This window comes from Convolutriloba macropyga, chromosome 14 (assembly GCF_964194025.1).
Source record: "Convolutriloba macropyga chromosome 14, txConMacr16.3, whole genome shotgun sequence".
In the NCBI taxonomy this organism is placed as follows: Eukaryota; Metazoa; Xenacoelomorpha; order Acoela; family Convolutidae; genus Convolutriloba; species Convolutriloba macropyga.
The window spans coordinates 48,839,770-48,861,766 of NC_134481.1; the positions used below are offsets into that span (position 1 = coordinate 48,839,770).

Here is a 21,997-nt window from a genome sequence, read left to right on the forward strand (position 1 = left end):
TAAGATAATTGAGCTTCTAAATTTCCAACTGATGTCAGTCTTTTGTTTGAGGAGATCGTTTAAGCATTGAGCTCTCGTTGCCGCCCAGGAAGAGAACAAAAAGATTGGGATAAACTTGTGGTAGCGTTGAATTCTGCCACCAGGCAGAGAGAGCATAATGAAATTCGCAAATTCCAATTCACGGGCTTGAGTCGGCTACCAGTAGATGGCTTGTGGAGGCAGGTTTGCATAAATGATATCTCATGTGTAGCATAAAAGGCGTGTCTCTAAAATCTTCCCATTGGAAGTCTCCAGTGCAAATCCATCATATAAAATGTGTTTTAATGAGACTAATATATTGCAATTTATTCATATATATATATATATATATATATATATATTATATATATGTATATATATATATATATATATATATATATATATATTTATATATATAATATATATATATATATATATAATGCCTTCAATCGTATAAACTTCTGAATAGTATTGGCGTGTAAGCTGCAAATATCTGACAGTTCAACATTTTTTTCGAGATGCTTAGCGAAATCTAAAATAAAGTCAAATTTATTTACTAAGCGTTTTCGACAGTTGTTATAATGGAACGAGGTTTCTCGTAGGCAAATTTTCTGTTTAACTGAAAAAAAGGCCTGAAATATTTCATAGGCAATGCAAAAATTTTACATAGATATAAACGACTATATTAATTGTTAAAAACTTCTTGAGGGTTTTTTGGAATTTCTTGAAATGAAACCGGTATGTTTAATTGCTTTGAACAAACTCATTACTATAAAGAGCAATTTTTGGTAGTCGCAGTTTTATTTCCATAGTAAGGATTTCGTTTCTGATGCTTGATGAGCATTTTCTTTAAAAATAGTTTTGCTGCATATAGTTGTCTGTACAATGCGCAATACACACTCGTTTTAAGAAATTATCAGAATTTTCAGAAATTATCAAATTGATGGTAACTTCTTGTGGATCACAAAATTCATAATTCGTGCAAAACAATTACCGAGAGGAGACAAGACATCTGTGCAAACCCAGATTAATGAAGATCATTGTTACAATTCCATTGATCAAACTAGAATTTTTCACTTTCGATAAACGAATAAAAAGAAAAAAACTAATTCTGTTTTAAAGACACTCACGTCGTTGTAACACAGCCACTGCACTGATCCATTACATATTGTTCCAAGGCAATTTCTGTTTCCACTTCTTGACAGTCCTCTTTTGAACAGTTCGGTTACAGTCTTTTTGGATATTTTGAACGCGCTTTCGAGCAGCTTAGTTCCATTTTCAGTTCCATGAGCAACACGAATACGCTCAGGTCCAGGAAGCAGGACACTTTGATGCTCAAAAGAGAAACCGGTGTCATCGTACTGTTCAACTGACAACGACTGCTGCTCTTTGGAGGAATTATCGACAACAGCCATCTCTGAAAATTTTACGAGAAAATCAAACGATCGAAAGCGTTTTGGTTCAAACCAAATAAGTTCTTCTCATTGTTTTTCTACTATTAAAGCATATTTATAGAATTTTGACCAATCAGATTTTAGAAAAGAAAGATGACTGTTATATGTTCTTATTTCAATGTCCAGATTAAGAGAGACAACTATGAGAATCCAAAATTTGTCAACTAAAAAACGATAAATTAAAAGAAAGTCTCTCACCTAAAAGAGTAGTCGGTCAACTCGGGGGCGGCAAGTCAACTATATACATTTATAAATCGTGTCAATAGTCAAAAATTAAAGCATCAACAATAGAAAATAAGTTTTCTATGAGAAAAAAAAATGTTTTCAAGACCAAACAGGAGGAGCATATACCAGATGCGGTCTGACGAGATATCTAAATACTGTGAAACTATTATCGAACATATTAATCGTACAGCTACTAAAATTGTGCCCAAAATGTCCCTATTTCGAGTGAACTTACCAATCATGGCGCTGATATCAGCATAATTGTTGTGCTAAAATTATTGTTGTTGTGATAAACTTATTAAATAGATCATTTGAAGCTAGGAACTATATCAATAAGACCACCGGTACCAGTTATTGGTTCCAAAGGTTTATTTCATCTTTCTTTCAAGCCCCGTCTGTTCCTAGCTTGGAGGGGTGAAAAAAGAAGACTGAATGCCATTTCATATCTTTAAAACTTCCAAGACCAGAAACATAATTTTTGCGGATTCCCAATTGAAACATCTCCGATTTCCGAATTTTAACATCCAATCACTTCCAGGAGCGCAAATTCGACATCTATCAGAATTCTTACCGGAAAAAAGGCAATTCATTGGTGTAAACATCTTCACCGGCTCAAGACCATCGAACAAAGAACCAGAAGAAAGAGCAGAACTTGCCTCACTAGCCGAAGAACTTGTGCCTCTTGCGACAGAAAAAGTATTTGTAATTGGCATCCCTTCACGAGGAAGGGACAGAGCTAGTAAAAAGAAGGCCAAAGCAACAAACGAATTCATCAACAAATTACAAAAAAGAGTACACCTGAGTAACGACGCCGTCCACCTCAACGGGAAGGCCCTTGGAGGAATCTGCTCCATATTAAAGAACAAAATCCTACGCACAAATTTCAGCGCAAACAGACAAAAAAGACCATCCAAAGGAATACCACTGTGCTAGGAACCGCTAGTGTGGTTCGTACAACCCCACGAAAATTACCAACGGTACCAGTAATTGGTTCCAAAGGTAAATAAGTTTTTCTTTCCCCAATTTATTAGTTCCATCCGTTTAAACTTCGAATTTTTCTGTAAATCACACACACAAACAAACTGCTAACACTAATGAAGAGAAAGCCGAGTTGTTCAATTTATTTTTCCAGTGTTTTCAATTCAAAAATATCAAAAGTTGAGAACCAGTTCAATTTTGAAGAAAAAGATCTTAATCGCTTTGATATTTCAGAAAAAGAAATTGAAAGTATACTAAATAAACTTGATACTAGTAAAGCCAACGGCCCTGATGATATAAGTAACCTGTTTCTGAAAAATCTATCAAAGACAATAAGCAGATCCTTACTTCTACTTTTTCAAACATTCATTAACACAGGTAAATTTCCAGCGTATTGGAAACAAATTGACATAACACCAATACACAAAGAGGGCGATAAAGCCGCAATCAATATGTATAGAACAATTGATTGCTTATGTTGCCTCTCAAAAGTTTTCGAGAAACTTATGTTCAACAAACTCTATGAGCTCGTTAAAGGAACACTTCACGATTCCCAGTTGGGTTTTCGGCCTCAACGTTCAGCAATTATTCAAATGTTATGCTTTCTAGACCAACTGTACAAAGAAGTCGACTCAATTGCACATGATTAACTTTTCGTTTTCTAACTAGATTTCCAGAAAGCGTTTGATACAGGACCCCACCACAGCGTTGTTGCAAAACTGTTGGAATCAGGGATCGGGGGAAAAGCGCTCAGATTAATAGCCAACTGCTGCGACGACAGAAAAAATCGTGTTCGCATTGGAACCTCAAAGTCGAGCCTTCGTGACGTCACTAGCGGCGTCCAGCAAGGTTCAATCCTGGGGCCACTACTTTTTCTCGTCTACATAAATGATTTACCACAAAAAATCGAATACAGTCAAACCTACGGTTATGAAGATGATTACAAATTGCTCTCTAATAACAAACATGAACTTCAAATTGATCTCCAGAAATTAAATGAATGGTGCAATAACAACAAAATGCGCCTCCATGAAAACAAATGAAAGATCCTTTGTTTCGAGAAAAAGTAGCTCTTTACAATTAAAAATGAAACTATCATTATCTCATCTCATCAAAAAGATCTGGGAATACAAGTTTGTGATAACCTCACTTGGCATCAAAACGCAAGCACACGAGCCTCCAAAACTCATAAAGCACTTTGGTACTTCAGAAGAAATCTTCACCACAGAACTCTCCATCAAGTTAAATTAAACGCATACAAGGGTTTCATTGTACCAATTATATCCTACGCCTGTCAAGTGTGGCATCCGTTTAAATGCGATCTAGTACTCATCAAAATAATCCAAAAACGTGTGACGAAATGGATATTAGGTTCTTCTCTCACATATAAGGGAACGTTTAATCAAACTGAAAATTCTACCTCTATCTTTTTACTTCGAAATTCACAGCTTATTATTACCTTGTGATCTCATAAAAAATAAATACAACATTGCCATAGAAAAGTATATACATTTCAACAACAATAATCGGGCGAGACAAGGCGCGAAATGTTAAATCAAACTTACGAACAGAACGATTATTCAAAAGCGACGAAAATTTCTGGTCGAGAACAACCTATCTCTATAATAGTGTCAACAAACACACAGACTTTACAGACAACAAAAATATAAAATAACGGATCAGCGACATTTATTGGAAAATCTTTTTTAAAACTTTTAACGAAATTGACATGTGCACTTGGAGAATTCGCTGCCTGTGCAAAAACTGTAACACTTTTTCGAAACTATCTCATTTATAACGATCAATAAGGGTGCTTCAAACCGTGCATTGCAGACGCCTGAACTACTACTACTACTACTACTTCTACTACTACTACTACTACTACTACTACTACTACTACTACTACTACTACTACTACTACTACTACTACTACTACTACTACTACTACTACTACTACTACTACTACTACTACTACTACTACTACTACTACTACTACTACTACTACTACTACTACTACTACTACTACTACTACTACATAATTCTAACTCCCAGTTGGCTACGCCACATGTTGAGCCAGAGTACTGGAGAACGGAAACTGATTACAAAACTTCTAGAAAAATGTGATGATGGTAATTTTCCTAGATGACGTTAAATTTCATAGGGAAATGGATCGTTTGTGCCCCCAGTACGTTATGCACCAGGCAAGTACAGAGCACGTATCACTACACAAAAAATTATAGAGGATTATCAAATGTGGCGAAATTTCTTAAAGAGAATGAACTCTAAGCTGTATCGTTGATAATGACAACAGATTTTTCGTTATGAGGAAAACATACCCAAAAAACAGAACAAAATACTGGCCTTTCCTTATTTTCCCGGTTAGAGACAACAAAGGATGAGATAATTCTCAAAGTAGAAAAGGATACAGAAGAAATTTATTTGAATTATAGAAAAACAATCTTACTATTAGCAAAGTTTTCCAAAAACATCGAACAACAGGCACACAACCATCGCGATTTAAGAGATTACAACCCTTCGCAGAAAACACACTTTTTGCCCTGTTTTATCTATAACGGGAAGTCTTTATGACAACTCAAATAAATTCCTTAATCCACTTTTGAAAAAAAGTGCTGGGAGCTAATATCGAAACCTCAAGTTCACGAACTCTTGAGGTTTATTATTACTATTATTATCGGATTAAGCACTATTTACCTATTCAAAAAGGCTGTGCAAATAACTACTTAGAACAAAAAAGTTTTAGGCCTCAGTCTGAGGGCGATTTCGCTTGGTGAATGTTTTATTTCAAAAGGAAGTCAATTCCAGTTGTGAGGGCTGCAAAACTGAATGATCTTTTTCCAAAAGCTGTCTTCAAAGTTGTTGTCTGAAATTCGTAAATATATTGAGATCTTGTCACTCTGACATTTCGAGATACCGGCGAGTTATTATAGTAAATCACGCATCAGAGGAATTTTAAAATCAATGCGTTGGCGTAGTGCACAGAAAATCATAATGTAAATATAAGGCACGGGCAACTGGGTTTGCAAAAATTTTGCACCCACTAAGCTGGAGTGAGCGGCACAAAAGGAAAAGATCCGAGAAATGCGTAGGTAATGATGTATTCCCAATTCTCTGAAACTTCGTGTTCCGAAAAATGCAGAGACTGGCAGGTCGAAAATCAAGAGCTTCATTAAGGATAAATTTTTAGCCTCAGTAGTCTTTTCGCAACGCAAAAACATTCGCTCATTGATGGAAAAAAATTCAAACAATGAATCAATAGCTTGAAAAACTGTCGCTTTACAGACGTCAACTTCAACCTTAATGAGGGAAAGACGACGCAGTCAAAGCTTTAGGACGGAATAGAACTACCAGTATTTGTCGAACATCTATCTTACGGATCAAAACACCCTATAACAGACAAATTCGTGGGTAATAAAAGCGAAAATTGTGTTTAAGTGAGAGCAAGGTGACAGCCTAAAACTGCAGAGTAAAGTGGACAATTTTCTAAACTGAATGCATGCGATAAACGCCCTTCAGGTTTGCTGTAAAGACTTTACAACAACAACAGCAACAACAAAAAAAAAATTGTGGAAGAGGCATCCGCCAAACGGAATGCTAAAATGTTAAAAAACATCACCTGACAGAGGATTATCAAATGTGGCGAAATTTCTTAAAGAGAATGAACTCTAAGCTGTATCGTTGATAATGACAACAGATTTTTCGTTATGAGGAAAACATACCCAAAAAACAGAATAAAATACTGGCCTTTCCTAATTTTCCCGGTTAGAGACAACAAAGGATGAGATAATTCTCAAAGTAGAAAAGGATACAGAAGAAATTTATTTGAATTATAGAAAAATAATCTTCCTATTAGCAAAGTTTTCCAAACAAAAACATCGAACAACAAGCACACAACCATCGCGATTTAAGAGATTACAACCTTTCGCAAAAAAACACACTTTTTTGCCCTGTTTTATCTATAACGGGAAGTCTTTATGACAACTCAAATAATTTCCTTAATCCACTTTTGAAAAAAGTGCTGGGAGCTAATATCGAAACCTCAAGTTCACAAACTCTTGAGGTTTATTATTACTATTATTATCGGATTAAGCACTATTTACGTACTCAGAAAGGCTGTGCAATTAAATACACAGAACAAAAAAGTTTTAAGCCTCAGTCTGAGGGCGATTTCGCTTGGTGAATGTTTTATTTCAAAAGGAAGTCAATTCCAGTTGTGAGGGCTGCAAAACTGAATGATCTTTTTCCAAAAGCTGTCTTCAAAGTTGTTGTCTGAAATTCGTAAATATATTGAGATCTTGTCACTTTGACATTTCGAGATACTGGCGAGTTAGGTTAATCTGGAACTCTCTGGGGATGGCTATCTAGAAGATCACGCATCAGAGAAATTTTCAAAAAAAAACAATGCGTTTTTGTACAGGTAACCAAAGCAACTGCCTAATGAAATCCGAATTCGATCTGTCAGGTGATAGTCTAAAAATTATTCTGGATGCACAGTTCATAATCCGTTGTAATTTTTGAAGGACAAATTCGGGCAACCCATAATAAAACGAAATCCAATAATCAGGCCTAATGAGAACTAGAACTCTCACTAAATCAATTAATGAATCTTTCGGAATGGAGTCTCTGATGGAAGACTTTACTTAAGAAATAGTAACAACTTGCACACACTGAACTAACTTGCCAGGAAAGAAAAAGTTTGTCATCTCAAACAAAACACAAAATTTTCACATTATACGTAAAATTAGATTCCATTGGCCGCTGAATATCACCGAACAACGAGCTCATCCGAGCAATATTCATAAATTCCGTTTTCTTTGTGTTTAGTCAAAATTTTCACCATTAAACCATTTTTGCAGAGTGCCGAATAATGAAGCAAAAATTTCTTGAGTCACATTGTTGTTTTAGACAAAATAAACAACCTTGTCATCAGCATAGAAATCATAATTCACAATGGGCTCCACAAATATAAGCTCTAATGGTAACAGACAGCAAGTTATAGGAAGAGGGCCTAAAGAGAACCTTAAAGAACACCCGTTTCAACTGATTACATCGAAGAAAAAATGTCATCAATTAACACTTTTTGTGAACTACCCGATACAGCTGAAAACACGATGGTCAATTCCTAGACCAACTGCGGCTGATAAATGAAGGCAAATGTAAAACGTGCTTTTTTGCAATTCTTCAAGTTGAGCAAAATGTCATTGGATACTTTCAGGAGTGCTGTTACTGTTAAGAACTTTCTATAAGCACTTTGGAATTTGAATAAAATACTGTTAGCTTCAAGATGATATCTCAGTCGAGGCAGAACAAATCTTTCTTATATTTTTGAAATTAAGCTTAGATTTGATAATGGACGATAATTCGCTCAGTCTTGACAATCGAAATTGTAATTTTTGATGTATGGTTTCCCAACGACTGTTTTTAGATTCTGCGGAAAAACTTCATGCGCTAAAGAGGAATATATAAGGTTCAACAGCACGGATAGATAAGAATTAGGAAACAAATTTACAAAGCGCGTCGGGATTCTGACGAGCGGAGACGTACTGCAAGAGGATTCCGAAATTAATATTTTGAAACCAATCAGAGATAATTGCCTAAAAACATTCCTACTGCACCGTTTTATTCAATAGCTTTCATCTGACGTGATAGAATCAATTGACCCAATAATATTTTTCTTTTTTGCTATGAAGTAGTTGAATGCGGAGGCTAGCGTTTATTTGCTTTCATATCTTGCAACAGACGTTCATTCTTCAGTATAATTTTAGTATAAGTAGCACGTTTTTGAAGAAATTTCTGAAAATATGTTTTTGTGTATGCTTCAAAGAAGGATTTTAAGTCCATGTTCCTGAACTTTCAAATAGCAAGCTTTGATATTCTTCTGTTCCTCTTCAGTTTCCACAATTTGTCGTCAAAAACGCACATCTGTGAATTGTCAGGGTTTTAGTTTTACGCGGAACCAGAGTCTTCAAGACTGTTTCTTCTGCTGCTGAATAATTGTTCCAAGCAATGTCAACATCTGCGGGATGATTCTCCATCAAAAACTTCAGAAGAGCTTCTACATAAATATCAAGTTTAAAGGTTTTTCAATTTTGGTAAACAATTTTTTGCGTAGGCTTAAAAAAATTGATCAACCAGAAACAATTTACTGAAAGATCTGACGTTGTAAGGAGCGAATTTGTTGTAACATCAATGCATATGTTTTTAGACGATATAAATGCATAGGTATTCATGATCAAGAAGCCCTCCTGTTTTATGAGTTTCGCTTTCCACGTGCTGAACTAAGCTGAAGTCTTCCTTATATAAAATCCATAGAAGTGAGGCATCATTGCTTGTCGTCAAAGAGATATTCAGATCACCTAGCAGAAGTTTTTGGTCGTAAAGCAACCTTTCCTCCTCCAAAAATGGGCGAGGTTCTTAATAAAAGGTTTTGACATCATCTTCAAAAGTTCGATAAAAAGAGATTATTAGTAAAGCTTTTCCTTCAGCTTTAAGTATCATGAGACAGCACTCAAAATATTCAGGCGCAACAACTTCAAAACTTTTCAATAGGAGGTCAGATATGTAAAAAATGCAGATTCCCCCGCCTCTTTTATTGAGTCGTGGGGCATTACAAATCTTAAATCCGCGTGGATAACATTGTTAAAGGAAAAAGTTGTCATCAGACGTATTACTAATCCAGGATGTCACAAATATTCCAATCTGGATTTCGTCTAACTATAGAATAGCACTTAAATCTTTTGTCTTATTCCAAACTGAAAGCGCAGTGTTTAAGAAAAAGTTGAGCTGAGATTTTTCTGAAAATAGGGAACTTGCTATCTTTAGTCCATTTTGATCAACAAAATATAGCCATTCACGTGCAGTATTGTTTAGATAAAATCCTGAAACTGTATCGTTTTCGGGTCAGAAATCGATTGATTCAACATCGAAATTAAAGACACTGTTGAAGAGTTTAAGCAGTGACTCTGGTTTAGAATTCTGACGGAAGTGGAGAAGATCTACCTCGTTTTTAGCAAAGTACTGTTCCATCTCTGTTGTAGTTATTTGCTGACCTAGTCTTCCCACATAGATATGCGGTCGCTTAGAAGGTTTTTTTTGACACCTGATAATAAGCAGGAACTCGTGTTTGTTCCCGTCTTTAAATCCTTGGAAAGCCTTAGTTTTCTTTGTGTAGGTTCCATAACGAATTCTTCAGATCTTCTTTTTGCTGCCCGAATTGCTTTGAGAGCTTGAAGAGCTGTCTTTTCTATTTCTGTGAAAAACTGTTTTAGCCGCATTCAGGAATGGAAAGTTTGGTTCTCTAAGCAACGCTACTTCCATTTGAAGCAGAGCAACATCTCGGATTATAGAATTGACGCATTCTTTTTTTTCTGCATTCAGATGCAACAATCTCAAAATTTTTCAATAGGAGGTCAGATATGTGAAAAATGCAGATTCCCTCGCCTCCTTTATTGAGTCATGGGGCAATAAAATTATTAATTCCGCGTGGACAACATTGTCAAAGTAAAAAGTTGTGAACAGATGTATTACTAATCAAAGATTCCACATATACTCCAATATGGATTTCGTTTAACTCTATAGTGGCACTTAATTCATTTTTTTATTCCGAACTGAACGCGCAGTGTGAAAGAAAAAGTTGAGCTGAGATTTTTCTGAAAATAAGGAGCTTCTTATCTTTAGTCGGTTTGGATCAACACCCTATAGCCATTCAAGTGCAGTATTGTTTAGATAAAATCTTGAAACTGTATCATTTTTGGGGCAGAAGTCGGGTTAATCTACTTTTTCATCATTGAAGTTAAAGATACTGTTGAAGGGTTTAAGCAGTGACTCTGGTTTAGAGATCTGACGGAAGTGGAGAAGATCTACCTCTTTTTAGCGCAGTACTGTTCCTTCTCTGTGGTATTTATATACTGACTTAATCTTCCCACATAGATATGCCGTTGCTTAGAAGTTTTTTTGACACCTGATAATATGGAGGAACTCATGTTTGTTCCCGTCTTCACTTTCTTAGAAGTCCTTAGTTTTCTTGTGTAGGATCCATAACGAATTCTTCAGATTATCTATTTTGCTGCCCGAAATATTTGGAAAACTTGAAAAGCTGTCATTTCTGTTTCTGTGAAAATCCAGTTTTAGCCGCATTCAGGAATGGAAAGTTTGTCTTTTCAAGCAACGCCACTTCCTTTCGAAGCAGAGCAACATCTCGGATTAATGAATTGACGAATTTTTTTTTCTTCTTCATAGCTGATATTTTACCAAGGGCTCATATCTCAGCAGCAAATGTTGTCGAGCATGTTTTACACGACCAGAAAATCATTGCTTTTAAATTTGAACAGCTCGTGATTCCAAAGGAAGCATGATGAACGTATAAATTTCTGCACGCCAAATGCTTCCACGTAGTAACCAAATAATTAATTAGTTTTCGTTTTGTAGGTTCCCTAACGAATTCTTCAGCTTTTCTTTTTTTGCTGCCCGAAATGCCTTGAGAGCTTGAAGAGCTCTCAGTTCTATTTCTGTGAAATCCAGTTTTTTCCGCATTCAGGAAAAGAGAAACTGGTTTTCTAAGCGACGCCACTTCCCTTCGAAGCAGAGCGACATCTCGGATTCGTGAATTGACGCATTCTTTTTTCTTCTCCATAGCTGATATTCTATCAAGGGCTGATATATCAGCAGCAAATTTGTCGAGCATATTTTCCACGACCAGAAAATCGTTGCTGGTAAATTTGAACAGCTCGTGATTCCAAGGCAAGCGTGATGAACGTCTACATTTTTGCACTTAACACAATTCGCAGTTGTTACCGGATTACATCGCTGCATACAAATATCGTATTGTGGCTCAAGGAGCGGTGGTGGTGCCATTTTCACTTTCTGCTAAGTTCGGGAATCATTAGAACGAAAGGAAAAGCCCGTTAAGTGGCTGGGAACTTTTTCAGTCAAACAGATGCGGAGAATTCTTACGCCAATTTTTCAACTTTAATAAGATAAAACAATATTAGCTATTAGAAATCTAAAGAAAACGTTATAATTGTTTTACTCAGGTCAAGCAGATGCGGAGAATTTTCACGCCAAATTCTTCCACGTAGTAACCACTTTAATAATTAGTTTCAGTTGTGTATGTTTCTTAACGAATTCTTCAGCTTTTCTCTTTTTTGCTGCCTGAAATGCTTCATGCGCTTGAAGAGCTCTCAATTCTATTCCTGTGAAATCCAGTTTTAGCCGCATTCAGGAATGGAGAATCTGGTTTTCTAAGCAGCGCCACATTATTTGAAGCAGAGCAAATTCTCGGATTTGCGAATTGACTCAGTCTAATTTCTTCTCCGTAGCTGATATTCTATGAAAGGCAGATATCTAAGTAGTAAAGGTTGTCGAGCATGTTTTGCACGTCCAAAAAATCATTGCTTGCAAATTTGAACAGCTCGTGATTCCAAAACAAGCATGATGAATGTATACATTTTGGCACTTAACGCAATTCGCAGTTGCTACTGGATTACATCGCTGCATACAAATGTCGCATTGTGGCTGAGGGGGCGGTTGTGGTGCCATTTTCAATTTCGGTAAAATTGGGGAATCATTGGGACGAAAGGAAAAGCCCGTTAAGCGGCTGGGAAAGCGTTCAGTCAAACAGATGCGGAGAACTTTTATGCCAAATGCTTCCACTTAATAACCAAATAAACAATTAGTTTTCTTTGTTTAGGTCCATAGCGAATTCTTCAATTTTCCATTTTTTTAATGCTTTGAGAGCTTAAAGAGCGCTCAATTTTATTTCTGTGAAATCCAGTTTTAGCCGCATTCAGGAATGGAAAATCTGGTTTTCTAAGCAACGCCACTTCATTTTGAAGCCGAGCAAGATCTCGGATTAGTGAATTGACGCGTTCTATTTTCTTCTCCATAGCTCATATTCTGTCAAGGGCTAAAATCTCAGCAGCAGAGGTTGTCGAGCATATTTTATACGACCATAGAATCAATGCTTGCACATTTGAACAGCTCGTGATTTCAAGGCAAGCGTGATGAAAAAATACATTTTTGCACTTAACACAATTCGCAGTTTTTACTGGGTTACATCGCGGCATACAAATATCGCACTGTTGCTCAAGTGGCGGTGGTGGGGCCGTTTTCACTTTCGTCTAAGTTTGGGAATCATTGGGAAAAAGGGAAAAGCCCGATAAGCGGCTGGGAATTTATTCAGTCAAACAGATGCGGAGAAATCTCACGCCAAACTTTCAATTTTAATAAGTTTAAAAAAAGCTAGTAGAAATCGAACCAAAGCGTTAAAATTGTATTACTCAGGTCAAGCAGATGTGGAGACTTCTCACGCGAAATGCTTCCACGTAATAACCAAATAAATAATTAGTTTTCGTTGTGTAAGTTCCATACGAATTCTTCAGCTTTTCTTTTTTTGCTGCCCGAAATGATTTGAGAGCTTGAAGAGCTCTCAATTCTATTTCTGCGAAAACCAGTTTTATCCGCATTCATGAAAGGAGAATCTAGTTTTCTAAGCGACGCCACTTCATTTCGAAGCAGAGCGACATCTCGGATTCGTCAATTGACGCATTCTATTTTCTTCTCCATAGCTGATATTCTATCAAGGGCTGATATGTAAGTAGTAAAGGTTGTCGAGCGTGTTTTGCACGACCAAAAAATGATTGCTTGCAAATTTGAACAGCTCGTGATTCCAAAAGAAGCATGATGAATGTATCCATTTTGGCACTTAACACAATTGGCAGTTGCTATTATATTACATCGCTGAATACAAATATCGCATTGTGGCTGAGGGGGCGATGGTGGTGCCATTTTCATTTTCGGTAAAATTGGGGAAACATTGGCACGACAGGAAAAGCCCGTTAAGCGGCTGGGAAAGTGTTCAGTCAAACAGATGCGGAGAACTCTCATGCCAAATGCTTCCACTTAGTAACCAAATACACAATTAGTTTTCTTTGTTTAGGTCCATAGCGAATTCTTCAATTTTCCAGTTTTTTAATGCTTTGAGAGCTTGAAAAGCTCTCAATTCTATTTCTGTGAAATCCAGTTTTAGCCGCATTCAGGAATGGAAAATCTGGTTTTCTAAGCAACGCCACTTCATTTTGAAGCCGAGCAAGATCTCGGATTATTGAATTGACGCGTTCTATTTTCTTCTCCATAGCTCATATTCTATCAAGGGCTAATATCTCAGCAGCAAAGGTTGACGAGCATATTTTAAACGACCATAGAATCAATGCTTGCACATTTGAACAGCTCGTGATTTCAAGGCAAGCGTGATGAAAGTATACATTTTTGCACTTAACACAATTCGCAGTTTTTACTGGGTTACATCGCGGCATACAAATATCGCACTCTTGCTCAGGGGGCGGTGGTGGGCCCATTTTCACTTTTGGCTAAGTTTGGGAATCATTGGGAAAAAGGGAAAAGCTCGTTAGGCGGCTGAGAATTTTTTCAGTCAAACAGATGAGGAGAAATCTCACGCCAAACTTTCAATTTTAATAAGTTTTAAAAAAAACCAGTAGAAATCGAAACAAAATGTTAAAATTGTATTACTCAGGTCAAGCAGATGCGGAGACTTCTCACGTCAAATGCTTCCACGTAGTAACCAAATATATAATTAGTTTTCGTTGTGTAGGTTCCATACGAATTCTTCAGCTTTTCTTTTTTTGCTGCCCGAAATGCTTTGAGAGCTTGAAGAGCTCTCAATTCTATTTCTGTGAAATCCAGTTTTATCCGCATTCATGAAAGGAGAATCTGGTTTTCTAAGCGACGCCACTTCATTTTGAAGCAGAGCGACATCTCGGATTCGTGAATTGACGCATTCTATTTTCTTCTCCATAGCTGATATTCTATCAAGGGCTGCTATATCAGCAGCAAACTTGTCGAGCATGTTTTCCACGACCAGAAAATTGTTGCTGGTAAATTTGAACAGCTCGTGATTCCAAGGCAAGCGTGATGAACGTATACATTTTTGCACTTAACACAATTTGCGGTTGTTACTGGATTACATCGCTGCATACAAAAATCGCATTGTGGCTCAGGGGGCGGTGGTGGTGCCATTTTCACTTTCGGCAGAGTTGGGGGATCATTGGGACGAAAGGAAAAGCCCGTTAAGCGGCTGGGAATTTATTCAGTCGAACAGATGCGGAGAAATCTCACGCCAAACTTTCAATTTTAATCAAATTAAAAAAAATAGCTAGTAGAAATCGAAACAAAAACGTTAAAATTGTAATATTCAGGTCAAGCAGATGCGGAGATTTCTCACGCCAAATGTTTCAACGTAGTAACCAAGTAAAAAAATAGTTTTTGATGTGTAGGTTCCATACGAATTCTTCAGCTTTTCTTTTTTTGCTGCCCGAAATGCCTTGAGAGCTTGAAGAGCTCTCAGTTCTATTTCTGTGAAATCCAGTTTTTTCCGCATTCAGGAAAAGAGAAACTGGTTTTCTAAGCGACGCCACTTCCCTTCGAAGCAGAGCGACATCTCGGATTCGTGAATTGACGCATTCTATTTTCTTCTCCATAGCTGATATTCTATCAAAGGCTGATATATCAGCAGCAAATTTGTCGAGCATATTTTCCACGACCAGAAAATCGTTGCTGGTAAATTTGAACAGCCTGTGATTCCAAGGCAAGCGTGATGAACGTCTACATTTTTGCACTTAACACAATTCGAAGTTGTTACCGGATTACATTGCTGCATACAAATATCGCATTGTAGCTCAGAGGGCGGTGGTGGTGCCATTTTCACTTCCGGCTAAGTTTGGGAATCATTGGAAAAAAGTAAAAGCCTGTTAAGTGGCTGGGAATTTATTCAGTCAAACAGATGCGGAGAAAACTCACGCCAAACTTTCAATTTTAATAAGTTAAAAAAATAGCTAGTAGAAATCGAAACAAAACGTTAAAATTGTAATACTCAAGACAAGCAGATGCGTGCGGAGACTTCATGGGCGCAAAATGCTTCCACGTAGTAACCAAATAATCAATTAGTCTTCGTTGTGTAGGTTCCATAACGAATTCTTCAGCTTTTCTTTTTTCGCTGCCCGAAATGCTTTTAGAGCTTGAAGAGCTCTCAATTCTATTTCTGTGAAAACCAATTTTATCCGCATTTAGGAAAGGATAATCTAGTTTATTAAGCGACGGCACTTCATTGCGAAGCAGGGCGTCATCTCGGATTCGTGAATTGACGAATTCTGTTTTCTTCTCCATAGCTGATATTCTATCAAGGGCTGATATCTCAGCAGCAAAATTTGTCGAGCATTTTTTTACACGACCAGAAAATGATTGCGTGCAAATTTGAAGAGCTAGTGATTCAAAGGCAAGCGTGAAGAACGTATACATTTTTGCACTTAACACAATTTGCAGTTGTTACTGGATTACATCATTGCATACAAAAATCGCATTGTGGCTCAGGGGGCGGTGGTGGTGCCATTTTCACTTCCGGCTAAGTTTGGAAATCATTGGAAAAAAGTAAAAGCCTGTTAAGTGGCTGGGAATTTATTCAGTCAAACAGATGCGGAGAAAACTCACGCCAAACTTTCAATTTTAATAAGTTAAAAAAATAGCTAGTAGAAATCGAAACAAAACGTTAAAATTTTAATACTCAAGACAAGCAGATGCGTGCGGAGACTTCATGGGCGCAAAATGCTTCCACGTAGTAACCAAATAATCAATTAGTCTTCGTTGTGTAGGTTCCATAACGAATTCTTCAGCTTTTCTTTTTTCGCTGCCCGAAATGCTTTGAGAGCTTGAAGAGCTCTCAATTCTATTTCTGTGAAAACCAATTTTATCCGCATTCAGGAAAGGATAATCTAGTTTATTAAGCGACGGCACTTCATTGCGAAGCAGAGCGTCATCTCGGATTCGTGAATTGACGAATTCTGTTTTCTTCTCCATAGCTGATATTCTATCAAGGGCTGATATCTCAGCAGCAAAATTTGTCGAGCATTTTTTTACACGACCAGAAAATGATCGCTTGCAAATTTGAAGAGCTAGTGATTCAAAGGCAAGCGTGAAGAACGTATACATTTTTGCACTTAACACAATTTGCAGTTGTTACTGGATTACATCATTGCATACAAAAATCGCATTGTGGCTCAGGGGGCGGTGGTGGTGCCATTTTCACTTTCGGCAGAGTTGGGGGATCATTGGGACGAAAGGAAAAGCCCGTTAAGCGGCTGGGAATTTATTCAGTCGAACAGATGCGGAGAAATCTCACCCCAAACTTTCAATTTTAATCAATTTAAAAAAATAGCTAGTAGAAATCGAAACAAAACGTTAAAATTGAATTATTCAGGTCAAGCAGATGCGGAGACTTCTCACGCCAAATGCTTCAACGTAGTAACCAAGTAAAAAAATAGTTTTTGATGCGTAGGTTCCATACGAATTCTTCAGCTTTTCTTTTTTTGCTGCCCGAAATGCCTTGAGAGCTTGAAGAGCTCTCAGTTCTATCTCTGTGAAATCCAGTTTTTTTCCGCATTCAGGAAAAGAGAAACTGGTTTTCTAAGCGACGCCACTTCCCTTCGAAGCAGAGCGACATCTCGGATTCGTGAATTGACGCATTCTATTTTCTTCTCCATAGCTGATATTCTATCAAGGGCTGATATATCAGCAGCAAATTTGTCGAGCATATTTTCCACGACCAGGAAATCGTTGCTGGTAAATTTGAACAGCCTGTGATTCCAAGGCAAGCGTGATGAACGTCTACATTTTTGCTCTTAACACAATTCGCAGTTGTTACCGGATTACATCGCTGCATACAAATATCGCATTGTAGCTCAGAGGGCGGTGGTGGTGCCATTTTCACTTCCGGCTAAGTTTGGGAATCATTGGGAAAAAAGTAAAAGCCCGTTAAGTGGCTGGGAATTTATTCAGTCAAACAGATGCGGAGAAAACTCACGCCAAACTTTCAATTTTAATAAGTTAAAAAAATAGCTAGTAGAAATCGAAACAAAACGTTAAAATTGTAGTACTCAAGACAAACAGATGCATGCGGAGACTTCATGGGCGCAAAATGCCTCCACGTAGTAACCAAATAAACAATTAGTTTTCGTTGTGTAGGTTCCATAACGAATTCTTCACCTTTTCTTTTTTGCTGCCCGAAATGCTTTGAGAGCTTGAAGAGCTCTCAATTCTATTTCTGTGAAATCCAATTTTATCCGCATTCAGGAAAAGATAATCTGGTTTGTTAAGCGACGGCACTTCATTGCGAAGCAGAGCGTCATCTCGGATTCGTGAATTGACGAATTCTATTTTCTTCTCCATAGCCGATACTCTATCAAGGGCTGATATCTAAGTAGCAAAGGTTGTCGAGCATGTTTTACACGACCAAGAAATCATTGCTTGCAAATTTGTAGAGCTAGTGATTCAAAGGCAAGCGTAAAGAACGCATACATTTTTGCACTTAACACAATTGGCAGTTGTTACTGGATTACATCGCTGCATACAAATATCGCATTGTGGCTCAGGGGGCGGTGGTGGTGCCATTTTCACTTTCGGCTAAGTTTGGGAATTATTGGGACGAAAGGAAAAGCCCGTTAAGTGGTTGGGAATTTATCCAGTCAAACAGATGCGGAGAATTCTCACGCCAAATGCTTCCACGTAGTAACCAAATATGTAATTAGTGTCTCTTTTTGTAGATTTCATAACAAATTCTTCATTTTTTCTCTTTTTTTGCTGCCCGAAATGCCTTGAGAGCTTGAAGAGCTCTCAATTCTATTTCTGTGAAATCCAGTTTTATCCGCATTCAGGAAAGGAGAATCTGGTTTTCTAAGTGATGCCACTTCATTTCGAAGCAGAGCGACATCTCGGATTCGTGAATTGACGCATTCTATTTTCTTCTCCATTGCTGATATTCTATCAGGGGCTGATATCTCAGCAGAAAATTTGTCCAGCATATTTTACACGACCAGAAAATCGTTGCTTGCAAATTTGAACAGCTCGTGATTCCAAGGCAAGCGTGATGAACGTATACATTTTTGCACTTAACACAATTCGCAGTTGTTACTGGATTACATCGCTGCATACAAACATCGCATTGTGGCTCAGGGGGCGGTGGTGGTGCCTTTTTCACATTCGGCTAAGTTTGGGAACCATTGGGACGAAAGGAAAAGCCCGTTAAGCGGCTGGGAATTTGTTCGAGTCAAACAGATGAGGAGAAATCTCACGCCAATTTTACGCTTTCAACCTCGCGCTTTCACATTTAATAAGTTTAAAAAAATAGCTAGTAGAAATCGAAACAAAACGTTAAAATTGTATTACTAAGGTCAAGCAGATGCGGAGACTTCTCACACCAAATGCTTCCACGTAGTAACCAAATAAATAATTAGTTTTTGTTGTGTAGGTTCCATACGAATTCTTCAGTTTTTCTTTTTTTGCTGCCCGAAATGCTTTGAGAGCTTGAAGAGCTCTCAATTCTATTTCTGTGAAATCCAATTTTATCCGCATTCAGGAAAAGATAATCTGGTTTATTAAGCGACGGCACTTCATTGCGAAGCAGAGCGTTATCTCGGATTTAAGAATTGACGAATTCTATTTTCTTCTCCATAGCTGATATTCTATCAAGGGCTGATGTCTCAGCAGCAAAAGTTGTCGAGCATTTTTTACACGACCAGAAAATGACTGCTTGCAAATTTGAAGAGCTAGTGATTCAAAGGCAAGCGTGACGAACGTATACATTTTTGCACTTAACACAATTGGCAGTTGTTACTGGATTACATCGCTGCATACAAATATCGCATTGTGGCTCAGGGGGCGGTGGTGGTGCCATTTTCTTTTTCAGCTAAGTTTGGGAATCATTGGGATGAAAAGAGAAGCCCGTTAAGTTGCTGGGAATTTATCCAGTCAAACAGATGCGGAGAATTCTCACGCCAAATGCTTCCACGTAGTAACCAAATATGTAATTAGTGTCTTTTTGTGTAGATTTCAAAACGAATTCTTCATTTTTTCTCTTTTTTTGCTGCCCGAAATGCCTTGAGAGCTTGAAGAGCTCTCAATTCTATTTCTGTGAAATCCAGTCTCCAAATGCGTCCACTTAGTAACCAAATAAGTAATTGGTTTCCTTTGTGTAGATTTCATAAAGAATTTTTCATTTTTTCTCTTTTTTGCTGCCTGAAATGTTGCAAGCGCTTGAAGAGCTCTCAATTCTATTTCTGTGAAACCCAGTATTAACCGCATTCAGGAATGGAGAATCTGGTTTTCTAAGCAACGCCAATTCATTTCGAAGCAGAGCAAATTCTCGGATTTGTGAACTGACTAATTCTAATTTCTTCTCCGCAGCTGATATTCTATGAAGGGCTGATGTCTAAGTAGTAAAGGTTGTCGAGCATGTTTTGCACGACCAAAAAATCATTGCTTGTATTTTTGAACAGCTCGTGATTCCAAAACAAGCACGATGGATGTATACATTTTGGCACTTAACACAATTCGCAATTGCTATTGGATTACATCGCTTCATCCATTTATGGCATTGTGGCTCAGGGGCGGTGGTGGTGCCATTTTCAATATCGGTTACAATGGGGAATTATTGAGTTGAAGGGAAAAGCCTGTTGAGCGGCTAGGAAATGATTCAGTCAAACAGTTGCAGAGAACTCTCACGCCAAATTTTCAACTTTAATAAGAAAAAACAACAATAGCTAGTAGAAACCGAAAAAAAACGTTAAAGTTGTATTACTCAGGTCAAACAGATGCGGAAAATGCTCACGCCCAATGCTTCCACGTAGTAATCAAATAATTAATTAGTTTCCTTTGTGTAGGTTTCATAACAAGTTCTTCAGCTTTTTTTGGCTGCCTGAAATACTTTAAGCGCTTGAAGAGCTATCAATTCTATTTCTGTTGAATCTAGTTTTAGCCGCATTCAGGAATGGAGAATCTGGCTGTCTAAGCAACGCCACTTCATTTCGAAGCAGAGCAAATTCTCGGATTTGTGAATTGACTCATTTTAATTTCTTCTCCGTAGCTGATATTCTATGAAAGGCAGATATCTAAGTAGCAAAGGTTGTCGAGCATGTTTTGCACGACCAAAAAATTCATTGCTTGCACTTTTCAACAGCTCGTGATTCCAAAGCAAGAATGATGAAAGTGTACATTATTGCACTTAGCACAATTCGCAGTTTTTAATGGATTACATCGCTGCATACAAATATCGCATTGTGGCTCAGGGGGCGGTGGTGGTGCCATTTTTACTTTCGGCTAAGTTTGGGAATCATTGGGATGAACGGAAAAGCCCGTTAAGTGGCTGGAAAATTATCCAGTCAAACAGATGCGGAGAATTCTCACGCCAAACGTTCAACTTTAATAAGATAAAACAAAGATAGCTAGTATAAATCGAAAGAAAACGATAAAATTGTATTACTCAGGCCAGGCAGATGCGGAGAATTCTCACTCCAAATGCGTCCACTTAGTAACCAAATAAGTAATTGGTTTCCTTTGTGTAGATTTCATAAAGAATTTTTCATTTTTTCTCTTTTTTGCTGCCTGAAATGTTGCAAGCGCTTGAAGAGCTCTCAATTCTATTTCTGTGAAACCCTGTATTAACCGCATTCAGGAATGGAGAATCTGGTTTTCTAAGCAACGCCACTTCATTTCGAAGCAGAGCAAATTCTCGGATTTGTGAATTGACTAATTCTAATTTCTTCTCCGCAGCTGATATTCTATGAAGGGCTGATGTCTAAGTAGTAAAGGTTGTCGAGCATGTTTTGCACGACCAAAAAATCATTGCTTGTATTTTTGAACAGCTCGTGACTCCAAAACAAGCACGATGGATGTATACATTTTGGCACTTAACACAATTCGCAATTGCTATTGGATTACATCACTTCATCCATTTATGGCATTGTGGCTCAGGGGCGGTGGTGGTGCCATTTTCAATATCGGTTACAATGGGGAATTATTGAGTTGAAGGGAAAAGCCTGTTGAGCGGCTAGGAAATGATTCATTCAAACAGATGCAGAGAACTCTCACGCGAAACTTTGAACTTTAATAAGATAAAACAAAAATAGCTAGTAGAAATCGCAAGAAAACGATAAAATTGTATTACTCAGGTCAAGCAGATGCGGAGAATTCTCACGCCAAATGCTTCCACGTAGTAACCAAATAAGTAATTAGTTTCCTTTGTGTAGATTTCATAACGAATTCTTCATTTTTTCTCTTTTTTGCTGCCTGAAATGCTGCAAGCGCTTGAAGAGCTCTCAATTCTATTTCTGTGAAACCCAGTATTAACCGCATTCAGGAATGGAGAATCTGGTTTTCTAAGCGACGCCACTTCATTTCGAAGCAGAGCAAATTCTCGGATTTGTGAATTGACTAATTCTAATTTCTTCTCCGCAGCTGATATT

The 21,997-nt window shown here is 37.6% G+C and overlaps 1 protein-coding gene across 2 annotated transcripts in view; it reads right to left on the minus strand.

Moving 5' to 3' along the window:
• LOC142353453 (long-chain-fatty-acid--CoA ligase 5-like) overlaps positions 1–18,876 on the minus strand; it is a 35,778-nt gene extending 16,902 nt beyond the window's left edge. Inside the window, exons 1-2 of one of the 2 annotated variants that reach the window (XM_075405702.1) lie at positions 18,863–18,876; positions 1,149–1,437 (exon numbers count right to left, since the gene is read on the minus strand). In XM_075405702.1, the coding sequence (XP_075261817.1) occupies positions 1,149–1,433 (285 nt within the window). In that variant the 5' untranslated portion in view covers positions 1,434–1,437; positions 18,863–18,876. Of the gene's footprint in view, positions 1–1,148; positions 1,438–1,932; positions 1,955–18,862 lie in introns of those variants that run through there. The other variant, XM_075405701.1, reaches the window with a different exon arrangement.
• Positions 18,877–21,997: the final 3,121 nt, after the last annotated feature.